Here is a 17,928-nt window from a genome sequence, read left to right as displayed (position 1 = left end):
TTCTTTGTTGAATAGTTGCTTCACACTGAATCTTGACAATGGCCCTAAGGCTAGGACTCTTGAAATTAACTGGAATGGAGTTAATAATTTTCAGAAATGTTGCCCAGGAAGTAAACAAAATGGGTTTGGTGAGTGGACAGCATTTACTCTGCCATAATAATGTCAGCTCCCTTTCTTATTTTTATTTTTTGTGTACCTCCTTTAGAAAATTGGTAATTTCTTTTTCCAGTGTTTTTTTGTATGTACCCATCACCACACAACCAGTACCATGAACATAGAGCACTAATGGGATAGTTGCTCACAGAATGTCTAAAGATTATGACATACTCATCATGCTTCAGGGCACAGGCATAGTGTGAGACTGATCTCCTTCTTCTTCTATATACAGTTAACCCTTGAACAACCTGGATTTGAACTGTGTGGATCAAATTGTACATGAATTTTTTTCAATAAATATATTTGAAAAATTTTTGGAAATTTGTGACAGTTGGAAGAAATTCACAGATGAACCGCATAGCTTAAAAATACTGAACAAATTAAGAAAAAATTATTTATGTCATGAACACATAAAATATATGTAGATGTACATATAACATACAAAATATGTGTTAATCAACTGTTCATGTTATCGGTAAGCCTTCTGGTCAACAGTAGGCTATTAGTAGTTAGGATTCTCAGGAGTCAAAGTTATACACAGATACTTGACTGTGCAGGGGGTTGGGCTCCTAAAACCCTAAAACCCATGTTATCCAAGGTCAACTGTATATGTAACTCCTTATGGTCACAGTGGAGAGGTACAAGCTGACTAGGGTGGTTGCTATTCCATAAGTTTGAGGTATACACATAATTCTCTGTGCCATTTTATCTTCCATATGCATTCCTTAGTCATTCGCTGTAAGAATCCTTTTTTCTCTCCAGTGATTGGAAATTATTGCTTTTCAGAACATAATATGTTAGGTGATTCCCATGTTTGGGCATCATTGGGTATTTTTGCTTTCCTCCAGTAATCTAAGCAGTAAATCTTTAATTCAGCAAACATTTATTGAGCCTCAGCTGTATACCATGAGCCAGAAATACAAAGATGAATAAATATGCCCCTTGCTTTGGAGAAGCTTGGTTCAATAACTGTAATATGGTGCTGTGATAGAAATAGCTGTCAAGTGTTATGAAAAGCAAGGCAGGTTCCTCAGAGAAACAAGGCAGAAAAGAGTGTAATAAAATTGAACATAATCATGATCAGCATCATATCAAATACTACTTTTTATTTTTAACTAAATTAAGCTGAAAGTCTTCTAAGATCCATTTTTCCCCAATTCTTAATCTTTCTTTATTCTAGTTTTATTGAGACATAATTGACATGTTACTTGTGTAACTTGTGTCAACTTTGAAACCAGGAAAGGAGGAAGGCAGTGTAATTAGCCTGTGATAATTTTTTTACATTTATTTATTCTTTATTGAAGGATAATTGTTTTACAGTATTTGTTGGTTTCTGTCAAACATCAACATGAATCAGCCATAGGTATCCATATGTCCCCTCTTTCTTGAACCTCCCTTCCACCTCCCTCCCCACTCCATCTCTTTAGGTTGTTACAGAGCCCTGGTTTGAGTTCCCTGAGTCATATAGCAAATTCCCATTGGCTATTTATTTTACATATTAGCCTATGATAATTAATTTTGCTAAGAACATGATAGATAAATCTAACATCTTGTACCCTTTTGTCTCCCTAAAATCAGATGCATCAAAAGAACTAGAGGAAGACCTCTCTCTCAGTAGAAGATCAGAAAAAGAGGAAGACACCCCAAAAGAGTGTGAAGATATTTCCTCTTTGGTTGCATTTGAAAATCTCATGGCAGATGTGACTGATGTGATGTTACTCTTGTTAGTGGAGAATATAAGTGGCCTGACAAATGATGAGTTTAAATTGGAATTTATACGAGACTTTAATGTGGCTGTAGTTACCTTTCAGACGTATACTGGTAAGATCAAGTGATGCTCCATTTGTCAGCCTTCTTTGCATTACACTTTGGGGTTTGGAACACCTAGCTTATGGAACGTCTCTGAAAGCTTCATTCTTTCTAATAGCACATCAGGCTCCTCTGTCCATGGAATTCTTCAGGCAGGAGTGGGTTGCCATTTCATTCTCTAGGGGATTTTCCTGACCCAGGGATCAAACTTGGGTCTCTTGAATTGCAGGCAGATTCTTTATCATCTGAACCACCAGGGAAGCCTCTCTAGTAGCTAGTAAGTTAATATTGATTTCTTATTTTGAAAGAGAAGCAAATTCATCTTGAAACCAAATGCTGGTATGTTTAATAAACTTTATTGTATGAGTTGTGTGTATGTGTGCATGTGTGTGTGTGAGAGAGAGAGAGAAACAGAGACACAGAGAGGAGTGAGACAGAAGTAACACACCCAAATAGAAATCTAAAGTCTCAGGTTATTAAAGAGATTCCAAGCAGAGGACTCATTGTTTCCTGTGTGTTATCTCACTGAGAGGAGTAAATATTGATCTGTGTTATTTAACTGGACTTATTGGAGAGTAATAGTAATAGCAGTAAACATTCATATAGTGCTACTGTAAGTCAGGTATTATGCTAACTTTGTTCCATGTATCAATTTATTTGTTCCTTCAACAACCTTCTGAGGTCATTATCGTCCCTCATTTTACAGTTGGGGAGACAGAGATGCTAGTACCTGGAAGAGCTAGACTTGAACCGAGGCAGCCCACCTCTATAGAGCCTGTTCTCTTATTCCCTTTACCATATATTTCCTTAGTACTTGCATGGTTATCATATATGCAAGGATGAGTAAATGCAGGTGCTGCAGAAAGTGCGTGCTCTTTAAGGTCTGTGTGGGGAGTCTGTGGACAGTTTCTGAAATTGGAAGAGTTATTTGCAGAAGACAAGGAAATTTTCCAATTCCAAGCCCTCACTATTCCATGGTCATGGCAGTGGAATGGTTGATCTTAATCAACCAGCACAGGTTCAAATTTGTGATTATTTCTTATAAAGGTAAAACTAAGTCGACTTGCTTTTGTTCACTGAGCAAAAATCTTGCATACCTACTAGGTGTGAGGTACTAGTCTAGGGGCTGTAGGTACAAAGATGAATAATTCTTGGTTCTGGCTCTTGAGGAACTCATATGGGGCAGGAAGAAACCCATTCATAAGTCAGTAATGAAGATGCAGGAGGAAAAGCTGCTTTTCTCAGCTGTGAACAGCAGGTTGTGGGGAATGGGAGGAAAGGGGACCCAACATGGTGACTTGGTTTTCTTTGATGTATATACTCCAGAAGTAACAGCTATCAGATCTCAGATATGCTGTGTTGTTTATACACCCAACTAGTCCCTCTACCTGAAACGTTTCCTCCCCTTGCGTGCTCAGTTGCTCAGTCATGTCCCACTCTTTGCAAACCCATGGACTGCAGCCCATCAGGCTCCTCTGTCCATGGGATTATCCTGGCAAGAATACTGAAGTGAGTCCAGGAGATCTTCCCAACCCAGGGATTGAACCCCAGTCTCCTGCACTGGCAGGCAGATTCCTTACCACTGAGCCACCTGAAAAGCCCCTTCCTCCCCTTATCTCCCTGATATACTCTTCTTTATCCTTCAAAACTCAGATCAGTGACTACTTACTCTGGGAATCCTTGTCTGATTCCCAGTCTTAGTTTTCCCATCTCATTTGATCCCCAAATAGGCCATTTGTTTGCTTTCAAGGCTTCTTCCCTCTTGGATGGTGAACTTTCAAAGACCTGTTACATTCATCCCTGTATCCCCAGATCCTAGCATGATGTCTTGTACATCATGGACTCACTATCAATATTTATTCATTTGAAAGAGATAATTGGACTGAATCCAGAAGGAGGAATAGGAGCAGGATGAAAACATTGGAGAAGGGCATTTTAGGCGCAGGGAATTATATATGCAAAGGCAAGAGAGAATGGAGTTTTTGAAAGAATGACTGGGTTGTGTGACAATATGGAAAATAAAATAAATGGAGGTAATAAACAGGGGTGATGTTTAGAAATTAGTTTGGGGTCAGATAGCCAAGGGCATTGTAAGCCTCGCTAAGGAGCTTAAACTCATGCCTGCAAGTAATGGGGAGCCATTTCAGGACTTGAGGAAAGAGTGAAATAAGATTTGTGTTGTAGAGATGCATTCAGGTAGTGATGTCAAGGAGGGGTGGAGAGAGCTGTGACTAAAGGCAGGGACATGACTCAGTGTCAGCAATCCCGGTAAGACATTCCTGTTTGCACTGTTTTTCAGACGCTTCCAGAGAATCTATAGGCATATAGATTCTCCTGTGGGAATTAAAATCTTGCATTTAAAAATTGAGTGCTTAGCCTGCTTCCTTTTTCTCAATTAATATTCAGACAGTTTCTTCTATACAATATAAAGATATAATTTTTTGATTGATTAATTGATTATGGTTTGTAGATGCCTTGAAATTTGTTGGTGAATGTCCCAAGCACCATTCAGTGAAAAAACTTCAGCTTTCTGCAAGACTTCTGGAAGTGACAAAAACAATTCGAGTTGAAAACCTGCCACCTGGTGTTCATGACAGTGATTTAAAATGTTTATTTGAAAATCCTCATAATGGAGGGGGAAGAGTTGCCAGCATTGAATATTTCCCTGAGGAGAGTTCAGCACTGATTGAATTTTTTGACAGAAAAGGTAACATCTATTCATCTTAATTTTGTAAACTGTACCTGGCATAACTGAAAATATTGTAGTAGATCTTAACAGTTAAAAGTTTTATTAAAAAAAAAAGTTTTATTTTTTCTTGGAAATCCAAGTAGTAATACTGTATATCTGGTATGTGATACTTGGTGAAACTAGTGATTTGAAATTTGGAGAAGCAATGTCAAGTTTTTGAAAGATATAAGGAAATTCTCTCATGAGTCTTTACTTATGATAGACTGAAAAATATATAAAAATTATAAAAATATATAATTCTTAGAGTCTTTGAGATATTGTTTTTAAAGAGGTGATCTGTGTTTTAGCTCTACGTTTGATAGAAATTCTCATTAATTTCAGCAAGTAAAGATATACTCAGAAACACACACAGTTTCTATAAAGTATCTTTACATCCCTTTTCACCTGCCAGTGTCATCATTCAGAAATTAACAGTGGTGGTTTCACATGCTCAGTGGATGCCTGTAGGATCGTTTTGTGGCAACTCTGAAAACGTCATTCCGCTGAACCTTCGGGAAGCACTTCTGAGGGTTTCTTAGACATAGATTGCCAGTTCTCTAAGGCATGTGCAAAGTCAAATAGGAGATTTTGCTGATGTTCAGAGGTCAAGGCTGAGGAGGAGGAATTAGGGAGCCAGACTTTTTAGGGGAGGGAAGGATGTTATGCATGGGATTAACAGAGGGAGCACGAAACAGAATCATATGGAATGCCACTAACTTAAACTGTTTCATGTGGGGTAGTTGGAGGAAACTCCTTTTAGCGTTTATGTATTGGGAAATTTCAGTGAAGGTATGGTTTCACTGGGGCAAAGGGACAAAAGAAGAGCTTCTGTTGCATGTGCATTAAATCTCTGTCTGGCCTTGGGCCCAAAGAGAAAGCTACATAAAGCTATTACTCTACAAGTTAACCTCATGTAAGCTGGGAGTTGACAGCTATGAAGCTTCAAGCATCTTGAGGGCATCTTGGGTGTGTCCTCAGAATGTCTATGCTACATATGTATGTATAATACTGGGAACTATTTTATTCAGGTTCATTTTATGCTAGACCACATCTGAAGGGCACTCTCAAAGGTTACTCTTTGCCCTGACCTCTTTGCAACATCTGACTATGTTGACCTCACCTCCTGTTCAAAACTCACTCATTTCCCATTTTCTGTGCCTGAGATACACTGATTTTCCCTTTCTCTGGCTGTGCCTTCTTATGATTATGACTTATGTTTGCATAGCTCTACAGGGTGCTACCAAGTGCATTCATAGACACTGCTAATGGGCACTGCTATTAGATTACTGTGATCTGAGGATACTGAGGCACAGGAAGGTCAAATAACTTGACCAAGGTTACACAGCTAGTAAGTAACAGAGCCAGGATTTGAACCTGAGTCTGGCACCATAGATGGGGAAACAATGGAAACAGTAACAGACTTTATTTTCTTGGGTTCCAAATCACTACAGATGGTGATTGCAGCCATGAAATTAAAAGACATTTGCTCCTTAGAAGAAAGGCTATGACAAACCTAGACATCATAATAAAAAGCAGAGACATCACTTTGCCCACAAAGGTCCATCTAGTCAAAGCTATGGTTTTTCTAGTAGTCACATATGGATGTGAGAGTTGGACCATAAAGAAGGCTGAGTGCCGAAGAATTGATGCTTTTGAACTGTGGTGTTGGAGAAGACTCTTGAGAGTCCCTTGGACTGCAAGGAGATTAAACTAGTTAATCCTAATCAGTCCTGATTATTCATTGGATGGACTGTTGCTGAAGCTCCAATACTTTAGCCACCTGATGGGAAGAACTGACTCATTGGAAAAGACCCTGATGCTGGGAAGGATTGAAGGCAGCAGGAGAAAGGGACGACAGAGGATGGAATGGTTGGATGGCATCACCAACTCAATGGACATGAGTTAAGCAAGCTCTGGGAGTTGGTGATGGACAGGGAAGCCTGGCCTGCTGCAGTCCATGGGGTTACAAAGAATCGGACACGACTGAGCGGCTGAACTGAACTGGCACCATAATCTGTGCTAACTTCTCTACTTTCCCTCAATCTCCTCTGCATCTGGAACATTAATTTTTCTTGGAGGATATTTTACCATTTACAAAGAGTTAATAATGAGGCAAACTGTAGACAAAGCTGGGTTAAAAATTATGTTATTATTTATCTGAAATTATTTTGTTCAGCTTCACAGAATTCAATTCACAAAATCTTAAGGAAGACACTCTTTAAAAAAATTTTTTTTTAAATTTTTTTTTTAATTGAAGGATAATTGCTTTACAGTATTATGTAGTCTACCAAACATCAACATGAATCAGCCATAGGTTTACTTATGCTCCCTCCCACCTCCCTCCCCACCCACACCTCTAGGTTGTCACTGAGCCCTGGTTTCAGTTCCCTGAGTCATACGGCAAATTCCAATTGCCTATCTATTTTACATGTGGTAATGTATGTTTCCATGTTACTCCCTCCATATATCCCACCCTGTCAGGAAGAGCACTTTTACTGAATGCTTGTCGTACATGAGATCTTTTGCTGTGTTTTCTGTCACAGTATCTCACTGAATCCTCATAAGAATCTGTGCAGTTATATAGTTACTTTTCTTTTTAACAGAGGAGGAAAACAGGATGGCGATCTTAAGGCACATAAAGGTGACATCTTTGATGGTTCTTGGGTCAGACAGACCTGACTTCAAATGCCTGGCTTTGGTGCTTACTAGCTTTGTGATCTTGGGGAAGTAACTTTAACCCACCAAAGTCTCTGTTTTCCATCTGTAATATAGGGCTCACATTACTACTTACCTCAGAGGAGTGTTGTGAGGATCAGATTAAATTGTATCTGTGCAGTGCTTGGCATGGGGGTACTCACTGGTACTCAGAGCCTGTTCCAGGCCATGGTGGGAAGTTGAAGCCATGTGTCTGAGCCTGCAGAGGTCATGTTCTTTTCATTAGGTCTGGCTCCAGGCTTAGGAGCCAATTGTGCACAAGGTGAAGTTATTTTGGACATCTTTTCACAAGATACTGCTTTAATCCAAGTTGCTACTGGAGTTCATTCTAATTCCCTTCCTGCTTAGACCCCTTGTACCTGTCTAACAACTAAACACAAAGTGAGGAGGGTCTTGGGGGAGAAGAGTACCTCTACACATACACACACACACACACACACACACACACACACACACACACACACCAGTAAATGTCCCAGTAGATGTGACAGGAAGGGCATTCGAGCAGGGACAAGGGAGATGCAAGACTTACTGAATCAGAGTCTCTGGGGCTGGGTTGTCTGATGACTGTGAGGATGACCTTGGTTTGGAACCCCTGGAAGAGGGGCAAGAGCATGGGTTTTGGGGCTAAGACAGACACTGGCTTGAATCTTAGCTCAAATACTTACAGTCTGTGTGTGTGCTCAGTCATATACGACGCTGTGATCCCATGGACCGTAGCCCACCAGACTCCTCTATCCATGGGATTTTCCAGGCAAGAATACTGGAGCAGGTTGTCATTTCCTACTCCAGGGAATCTTCCTGAAACAGGGATCAAACCTGCATCTCTTTAGTCTCCTACATTGGCAGGCAGATTCTTCACCACTGCACCACCTGGAAGCCCTATTTTCAGTCTATGTCACCCTATTTGAGTTATCTAACATCTCCTAGCTTCAGTTTTATCATTTGTAAATAAGGATGATAACAATAGTGTCTCTACCTCAAAAGGTTGTTGTGAGGGTTAGAAACCACTTAGAATATTGTCTGACACACAGTAAACTATGATAATTATTATTATGCACCACCTCTTAGAAGTATTAATGGAATCTAAATCATATATGAAATCTAAATTTCTGCAACTGTACAGGAAGAAATAAATAACATGATTCCTAGATGAGCTTTGCTTTAAGAACAAAAACATTCTTCACACTGGAGCAAACACCCTCCTCATGCTTGTGACCAAACTCTTCTCTCTTTCTTAACCTGGTGGTAATATATATTAATGTTATCATAGAATTTACCTAACAGAATTTCAGCATAGAGTGTTCTTGGCTGGAAAGTAGTTATTCCATGACACAAGGAATACCTGTGTGGTATTAATACATATCAATTTATATTTGAGCACTCTGGGAGTAGTGCTGCTTTTTAAAAGCATGTTGTAACATCAAAGTTCTTACAAACATTAGGGTTTTTTTCCTCCAGAATAGGAAAATTTGTTTGCTTGTTTTTGCTTCTGAAACATATTATACTGATTTTATTTTATTTCTCTCCTTTAAGTGATGGACACCATCATGACCAAGAAACTTGACCTCAATAATATGCCACTCTCTGTGTTCCCATACTATCCTTCTTTGGGCACAGCCTTGTACGGGGAGGAGAAGCCTCTGATCAAGCTTCCTGCATCATTCAGAGAATCACTGGATCTTTCCTTATGGAAATTCTTGCAGACAAAGAATCATCTGACTGAGGAGATACATGATGAAATGAGATGTTGTCACTGTGAGTTGACGTGGTGCCAGCTCAACAGTGAAGTGACCATCAGACCTGCAGCCACCTTAGTCAATCAAGGAAGACTAAGAGTCAAGACTTGGCGGAAAGATGCTTCCACACTTTTCTCTGACATCAGGTCTAAATATACAGTGACCCCATTTAAAGTGGATCCAACAGTGTGGGACACCATTAAAGACAGTTTAGAAGATGATAGGATTTTGATTGAGTTTGATGCACTCACAAGCATTGTAACCTTAGTGGGGAAGTCAGAGGATGTACAAAACATTGAGCCACAGATCAAGAACTTAATAGAAAATACCATTCAAAAAATTAAAAGAGAAGAGCAAAGTATGAAACAAAAACTGGCCATTACTTCAAGCAAGTATTCACTTCTTTTGCACAGCGGCATACAAGAGCGGCTCTACACAGAGTGCCCAGAGGTGGAAATTTATTATGATGAAGCCTCTCAACACGTGTGCTTCAAAGGACTCCCTGCAGAAGTGTATAAAGTAAAGTGTGAAATCCAGGAAAAGGTATACGCCATGGCTCAGAGAAGCATTCATGTTCACCCAGAGGTTTTCCAGTTTCTGCAACAGGTTGACTGTGCAGAATTCTCTAAGTCTCTCTTTGTAGCACAGAACATTCTTGCAGTTTACGAGCTAGAGGGCACAACTGTCCTCTTAACTGGCTCTTCTTCTGAAGTCCTGTTGGAAGCTGAAAAGCAAATGGTCAGTGCCTTAATTTATAAGTGCATTGATATTGAGGACAGGGAAGCCCTTAACAGCAAGAATTGGAAAGGGCTCACTGGAAATTTGTGTAAGAAACACAATTCCTCTTCAAAGACTGTAGTAATCCAGGAGGTGACTTCAGAAACTGCAGCCCAGGTCATCATCGCAGGCTGTGTAAGAGAAGTAAATAAAATCTATGACTCACTTTTTGACTTCGTGGAAAAGCACACAAAAATAGAGAGATGGACTGAAGTAAAGACTTCCTTAACTGTTCATTATTTAAAAGCAGAAAAGCAAATCTGGCTAGAGATAAGGAGGATGAATGTTCAGGTAAATTTTAATCCTGAGAACAAGCAAAAAGGCATTTTACTAATTGGCCCAAAGGCCAAAGTCCTGGAGGGGATGAAAATTGTCAGACAAGTCTTGGATTCGGTGTGTGTTAAAAGCATCTGTATTGATAAACCGGGAGCTGGTCAGTTCTTTCAGGATAAAGCACGGTATTATAAAACTGAGGTCAGAAGATTATTTGGTTGTTTTATTGAACTGAAGAAAGATGAAGAAAAGGAGGGAGGTGGCACTGGCGGCCAGAGGTGCTTATTTCGGACAAATTTAGCTCCTGGAGTCTCGCTAATTGTGCAGCAAGGTGACTTGACACATTTTCCCGTCCAGGTGGTGGTGAACGCAGCCAACGAGGAACTCAAGCTCAGGGGGGCCTTGGCTGCTGCTCTTCTAAGAGCAGCTGGCCCTGAGCTTCAAGAAGACTGTGATCAGATATTGAAGAGAATGGGCAAGATCTTACCTCCCTGGGCCGTCATCTCAAAAGCAGGAAAGCTCCCATACCAGCATGTGATCCATGCAGTCGGGCCTCAGTGGAAGAGTGATGAGGCCCTGAAATGTGTGTGGCAGCTAAAGACTGCTGTGAAAGAAAGTCTCAATTTGGCTGTAAAACACAAGTACCAATCCATAGCCATCCCTGCTATTAGTTCCGGAACCTTAAGCTTTCCTCTATCCCAGTGTGTGGAGACCATTGTTTTGGCGATCAAGGAATGGTTCCAGTTTAAGAAGGATGGATGCACCTTGAAAGAGATTTACCTTGTGGATATAGCTGGGAAGACTGTTGAGGCGTTTGCTGAAAGTGCCAAAAGTGTATTTAAAGACACCCTGCCTGATGGTGCTTCCCTGCCCAGTTTACCAGCAGCAGTCCAGCCCGACTTGAGAAAAGATCATGGAAATGGATCAAGTCTGTTGACCCCAGAAGGCCTGAGGATCCTATTGGTGAAAGAAGATGTGCAGAATGCTACAGTGAGTGCCCCAGTTTTCAGAATAACCCCCAGGGTGTTGGGAACTCCAGTTAGCCTACTGCCAAAGGGAGATTAGGGTCAAGGGGAGAATCCTATGTCCTCCATCCTTGCCTTGAAATAGGTTTCCTTAGAAAATTGGGCTACTTCACCAAGGTGCTCACTAATTGAGATGGGTCAGTTATTTGTGGGAACTGATAATGTACTCAGATCACTAGTTTCCAGCAAATGTGAAAATCCACAGTAAACATTTACATGACTCTCTATACTTTTTCAGTGCTTTTACACCTGTCATACTTTGGCAAATCTAAGATTAATTTCCTGTCAAATTCTCTGATAGCAGATACAGAAAAATTAGAGTGTAAGATGGGGACAGAGGATAGTAATCTGGAGTGTACTGAGTCTGAGGGGCTCTCAACTCCCAACACCAGTAAGAAAATGTGGGGAGGAAGGTAGAAAGTGGATCTGGGGAAGGTCTGGGTATTATGTGGGGCTAGTTCTTGTAGATCTGTCAGGGAGTGATGTGTTTTTAAAAACTGTATTTAGCAACTTTTTCAACATAGGCTGTAACATCCAAACAGTGCTGGAAGGTCCCCTGCTATGCTTCCTCAAATTGGGGGTTGTCTGCCCCAAGCAGTCTTGGAGCAGAGATTCTTAGGGAAGGCCATTTGCATATCTTATTTGGAGAAGAATTTATTCACAACCTTTGTCCACTTTAAAATTATCTTTTTATTACTGAATTTTAAGAGTGCTTTGTATATTCTGGATACAGGTCCTTTAACAGATATACAATTTGCAAATATCTTCTTCCATCTTGTGGGTCATCCTCTTTTTTTGTTCAAGTTGTTATTTTGTTTAAAATGTTTTTCATTTTCACTTAAAATATGGAAAGAGGTTGTAAAAATTTTGATTTTTACTTACAGTTAGCTTCAATTATAATTACAAGAATAATAACTAACACTGCCTGTTTACTATGTGCCAGGCACTCTCCCAAGTGCTTGGCATTCATTTTCTCATTCAATGCTATGAGACAGATTCCAGGATTATTATTCTCATTTCACAGATGAAGGAATGAGATTTAGAGGGGTTAAGTATTTTGCCCAAGTCTCACAGCAAGCAAATGATAGAGCTGGGTTTGGAATGTGCATTGCTATATTTCAAAATATAGAAGTAATTTTATTTCTCATCAAAAAAACCAAGCAAATAAACAGAAATCTCTTTCAGCCAGGGGTCAGTAATTGGAATGAGTTCCGATGCTCGTTCACCTTGGACACTGAGTTGTGAGACATTCCTTCCACACCTTCCACTCCCATAGGTGTGTGGCTTCTGCTGCCACAGACCTGCTTTGCATCACTTCTGGGTGACCCTCGTGGGGTAACTTTCACAACCACTTGGTCCCATTCCCTCTCCCGTCTTCTCTTGGTGTCTTCGTCAAGCCTGATTAATCTGCTCATATTAACTGTCCTGCTGGAAAAAATCCCATGGCTCTTCACTGATGCCTGGAAGCCCAGTTGACTTGGGACTCAAGGCCCTGCAGTCTACCCACTGTGTAGTATTCCTAGCCTGGCTGGTACCGTTTTGCTGTGAAAGCTCTCTAGCGGGTCAAACTAATCTGCTTGCTGCTCACAACCTACCCTGCTTCTGTCCATGCTGTTGCCCCTCCTGAATGAATTCCCCATCTCTCTCTGCCTGCAGCAACTATTCCCATTTCTCAGACACCGTGTCACTCATATTGTCTTCACTAACCTCTGAGGCGCTTCCTCTGGACTCGTTTGGTGAGTCCCTACCATTTATGTGTTGCTCTTTGACAGCTACATTTTGTCCTAGAGTGTTATTTAAATAAGTATCTCTCTTTTGAGGTGGTATTTTAATCTCTGAAAATTTAATCATCTTAGTTGTCTCCCACTGTGCCAAGCCCAGGGGCTTAAATATGGTAATCCTGGATGAATCCTTTTTCTTAGAATTTGAAACAAATTGTTGGTTTTGTTTTTAAGACCCATGTTGTTGTCAACTCCATTTCCTCGGATCTTGAGCTCGATAGGGGGCCCCTTTCCAAGGCCCTCTTGGAAAAAGCAGGACAAAAGCTCCAGGAGGAATTGAAGACAGCTGGACAAGGGGTGGTTGTTGATGTGGGCACTGTTCTCCAAACCGGCGGCTGCAATCTGCGTTGCCACCGTGTGCTTCACGTGGTGGCTCCAAACTGGGATAATAACAAACTGTCTTCACAGAAGGTGGGACCTGGTTTTAAAATCTCCAGAAAATTAGGTAGCTCTTTGAACCCTCAGTGTAAAGTAGATTGAACTCTGCCTGTTTCTTTTCTGTACTAACATCACATTCTCAGAGCCATTTCTTTGAGCTATAGCTGACTTCTCCCAAGGACCAGTTAATAATATAAATTTATTGTAGTTCTCAACCATTGCTGGGACTCAGGGAAGAGTTGCTGAAGATAGCACCCTTTATGAGGAAGGCAAGGTGAGGGCATGAAGAATGGAAGAGAACGAAGGATCAGAATAGTAACTGCTTTGCTTCTTTCCATCATTGCTGAATGAGTTTGAATCTTTTTGGAGGGTCTCACACATTCTTCCTTCCTTCTCCTCGTTTACTCCTCTATTTCTCTTTCCCCCTTCTCACTGCCCTTAACTTGCCTTTTGTTGAAAGCAAAAAGGAGTAGGCAGAGATCCCATAGTTGCTAAATTCTTGTTCTTTTTGTTTGAACTCTAATTTCTAGACAAAAATGTATAAGAATGTGCTTTGTCCTTTTCAGATCATGGAAAACATAATCAGAGAATGTTTGGAGATCACTGAGAGTTTGTCCTTAAACTCAATTGCATTTCCAGCAATAGGAACAGGAAATCTGGGGTTTCCTAAAGACGTTTTTGCTGAATTAATCACCTCAGAAGTATTCAAATTCAGTAGAAAGAATCAACCCAGAACTTTACAAGAGGTTTGCTTTCTGTTGCACCCAAGTGATCGTGAAAATATTCAGGTATGGTCTTGCTCATTGCAGGTTATTATGTCAACTGAGCCCTAACATTTTCAAGTGTCTTCTTGGTTTGATAGGTTGTTTCTTTCATGTATTTTCATACAAGAAAGTAAAAGAGTAGTGTGGACTAGTAGTATGGCAAATTTCAAGCAAATGTGTGAATATAGAAAAAATTTGACTTCTTATTAAGAAAAATTTGAAACATATACAGGAATAGACAAAATACTTGGCTTCCCTTGTAGCTCAGTTGGTAAAGAATCTGCCTGCAATGTAGGGGACCTGGGTTTGATTCCTGGGTCAGGAAGATCCCCTGGAGAAGGAAGTGGCAGCCCGCTCCAGTATTCTTGCCTGGAGAATCCCATGGACAGAGGAGCCTGGCAGGCTACAGTCTGTGAGGTTGCAAGATTCGGACACGACTTAGCGATTAAATTACTACTACTAGATAAAGTAGTATAATGAAATCTCTTTATCCATATTCATCTTTATAATTAACAACTTATGGCCATTATGTTTCATCTCTATCTCCATTTATTTCCTTCCATATTATTTTTGAAGCAGATCCCATATATACATTTACCCATAATCAATTCAGTATTTGTTTTAAACATTAGGATTCTTTTTAAAAAGTAACCTAACTACAATACTATTTCACACCTAGAAGAAATTGGCAATCATTCCTTTATTTTATCAATTATCAAGTCAATGTTCATATTTCAAACTATTTCATAAATATTTTATTTTGTTTTTATAGCTTGTTTATTTGAATCAGAATTCAAATAAGGCCCCAGTATTGCAATGGAGTTGACATATCCCTTAAACCTCTTTAATCTATAGAATTTCCTTCCATGTTAACATAGAAATCTTAATACATAATATAAAAGTACTCTGTGGTCCTACAAATAGGAGAATGTCAAAATAATATACAACTGAAGCACTCAGCACATCCCCATAAGAGTAAGATGGTTGGGACCAGAAATACGAGAACCATCTTTGGTCATAGAGAGTTTATCAACCAGCTCACATTTGCTGAACATCAGCTGTGAGTAAGCTACTGGACTCAGCATTACAAGAGAATAAGAAGCATTTAATAAGAGGCCATTATTCTTGCCCTCCAAGTCCTTAGAGTCCAGGAGAGTAGATGATATTAAATGTTTGAAAAGTTTCATAATAGTGCAAGAAATAACAGATTAAGGCTAGCAATCTAAGAGATGTCCATATATCATTGGACCAACTGAATTTTTAGGTCATACTTAATTTTTTTTTCTCTCAATAGCTACTACCTTTATATACTCTGGAATCAGGCAAATCTAAATTCTAATCAGACAGCTAACCCCCCTGAGCAGTATATGTGGTCTATTTAATTGGCCCACGTAACTACAATCATTTCTAGTCAATAAATGCTTTTTGAACAGTCTCCCTATGACTTGCATTGTACAAAGTGATATGGATTACAGAATGAGTATGTAGCATGTACTCTCCCTCCTACAAATCATAATTACTTGGGGAGCTAAGATTTGTACACATAAAATGAACTAGAGAGATGAAATGCTGAGAATTTTTGAATGAATGACTGGGTTCATTGAAGGAAGTGAGTCCTATGACATGGATCTGAACCCTCGAAACTCACTATTTCTGTGCAACCTCAGCCTTCATTATCTGTCCTAAAGATTCAAATTCTGCAAGTATTTGATAAAGGGGTTAGCCTAGACAGACACCGTTGTTGCCATTGGAAATAGTATTGCTTTTCCATACATGACTGTGACACTTTTTCTCTTAAGACTTGTAAGGAGAGTTAAGCTTTGGTTTTATTTTCCCCCAAATAAGCAAAACTTATTGAAATATTTATAGGTGGAGACTATAACAGAGGTTGCAAGCAGAAGCCTGTGGTCTGAATGGAGCCTCTAGATATGCTTTATTTGGGCTGTCTTTTTTTTTTTTTAAAGAATTGAATCTGTTGCTGGCCTTTAAGAATCAAATATGTCATATTAAGCTCCAGATGTCCACTGTGACCTAAAAATTCAAAATTTCTAGCACATTGGACATGGATATCAGCCTGAACAATTTGCTGTGGCTGAATGGCAGCTATTGTCTAGTTCTCCAGAGTCAAACCAGTCCACCTTTATACCTGTCCACCTTTACTCCTGTAGCTTACCTGCCTGGTGCTTGTAGTAGTCTTTAAGCCCAAGGCCTTGGCTCTATAGTCACTTCTGTCTGGTCCTCTTCCCATTATTGTATAAGCCTTTTAGTCAAGATGTTACTTGTTCATTTCCAACAGAATTTCTGTTGCTTGTAATAAGGAGGAAGAAAGTGATGGTATTGGTGTGTCACTATCAGGCAAAGAAATGGAATTCCAGCCTCTAACTCCCAAGACGCTACTCCCCTAGCTATTTCTCTCCTGGTACAAATAAGTTAAAAACTGAAGCGTCTGGGTCCTTGTGATTGTCTTTCTCTTAACACTGTATTTTTAACAACAGGAAATATTTGGTTTTACTGATTATGAAAGTAATACATCTTCATTGTAGAAACTGAACAAAAAATGCATAAATTCTTTTAGTTGTATTTCATTCCAGTCTTCTTTTATATATGTGGACTTTTAAATGTAGGACTATGTATTTTAATATCATCCTTTTTTCATTTAATAGTATAAAATAAGCATTTCCCTGTTCTATTAACTGTTCTTTAAAAATACGATTTATAATGGCTGCCAAATATTCCAGCATGAAAGTAAAAGTGTTAGTCGTGTAGTTGTGTCTGACTCTTTGTGACCCCATGGACTGTAGCTCTCCAGGCTCCTCTGTGCATGGAATTTTCCAGGCAAGAATACTGGAATGGGTTGCCATGCCCTTCTCCAGGCGATCTTCCTGACCCAGGGATCAAACCTGTGTGTTTTGCATTGAGGGCAGATTCTTTACCATCTGTGCCACCAGGGAAGTGAATACTCCAGCATATGGGCATACTAAAATTTATTTAACCATTCTCCTGTTGGAGTTTTAAACTTTAATTTTTTCTCAGTTGCAAACAGCATTGTAATCAGTATCCTTATATTTATATCTTTGTTCACATCTTTGATAATTTTTATAGTGTACATTTCTAAAAATAGAGTTTATGAGTTTTTGTAACTTAAAAATCTATAATGAAAATAAATAATACTTGAGAGAATTATTCTCTCATAAATATTTGTGCACATAGGATCAAAATGTCTGAATCAGATTCATTTATCTACTGAGAATTGTAATGGTTAAAACTGTATTTGTATTTCCAGGCATTCTCAGATGAATTTGCCAGAAGAGCTAATGGAAATTTCATCAGTGAAAAAATTTCCAAGGCTGAAAGTACACAAGGTTCAGTAAAGCTTTTAAATAGAGAAATTATTTATAATTGCTAAATAACTATTCCATGAGAAGTAAAACAGGATGATTTTTATGAAAAAGTCAATTTTTTATAAATAAAATAGTAAATTATATTCCATATACCTGAGCATGCAAGACACTGGTCATGTTTATGTGATCTGGAGTGAAAGAGTAGGCTGGCCAAATATAATTTGTACAATGGGTTTTTAAGTGATGATGAGGCTACTAAGGATGATGTGATAAGTGTTTTCAAAAATAGATACATTTAAAGAAATAAAACCAACCAAATGCTTCTCCTCTGTCAAAGTTACTGATGTATATTTGAGTTTATCCTGTTTGGAGTTTCTGAAGCTTCTTAAATCTGAACATGTATGTCTTCTGTCAGACCTGGGAATTTTTCAGTCATTTCTTC

The 17,928-nt window shown here is 39.3% G+C and overlaps 1 protein-coding gene across 2 annotated transcripts in view; it reads left to right on the top strand.

The window, feature by feature from the left end:
* PARP14 (poly(ADP-ribose) polymerase family member 14) overlaps positions 1-17,928 on the top strand; it is a 44,453-nt gene that overhangs the window by 8,521 nt on the left and 18,004 nt on the right. Inside the window, exons 4-9 of one of the 2 annotated variants that reach the window (XM_061167012.1) lie at positions 1,735-1,977; positions 4,436-4,672; positions 8,945-11,187; positions 13,178-13,414; positions 13,948-14,169; positions 17,429-17,507. In XM_061167012.1, coding sequence (XP_061022995.1) covers positions 1,735-1,977; positions 4,436-4,672; positions 8,945-11,187; positions 13,178-13,414; positions 13,948-14,169; positions 17,429-17,507 — 3,261 coding nt within the window. The remainder of the gene's footprint in view (positions 1-1,734; positions 1,978-4,435; positions 4,673-8,944; positions 11,188-13,177; positions 13,415-13,947; positions 14,170-17,428; positions 17,508-17,928) is intronic. The other variant, XM_061167014.1, reaches the window with a different exon arrangement.

This window comes from Dama dama, chromosome 19 (genome assembly GCF_033118175.1).
Source record: "Dama dama isolate Ldn47 chromosome 19, ASM3311817v1, whole genome shotgun sequence".
NCBI classification, from domain to species: Eukaryota; Metazoa; Chordata; class Mammalia; order Artiodactyla; family Cervidae; genus Dama; species Dama dama.
This window is presented reverse-complemented; position numbering and strand designations above follow the sequence as displayed.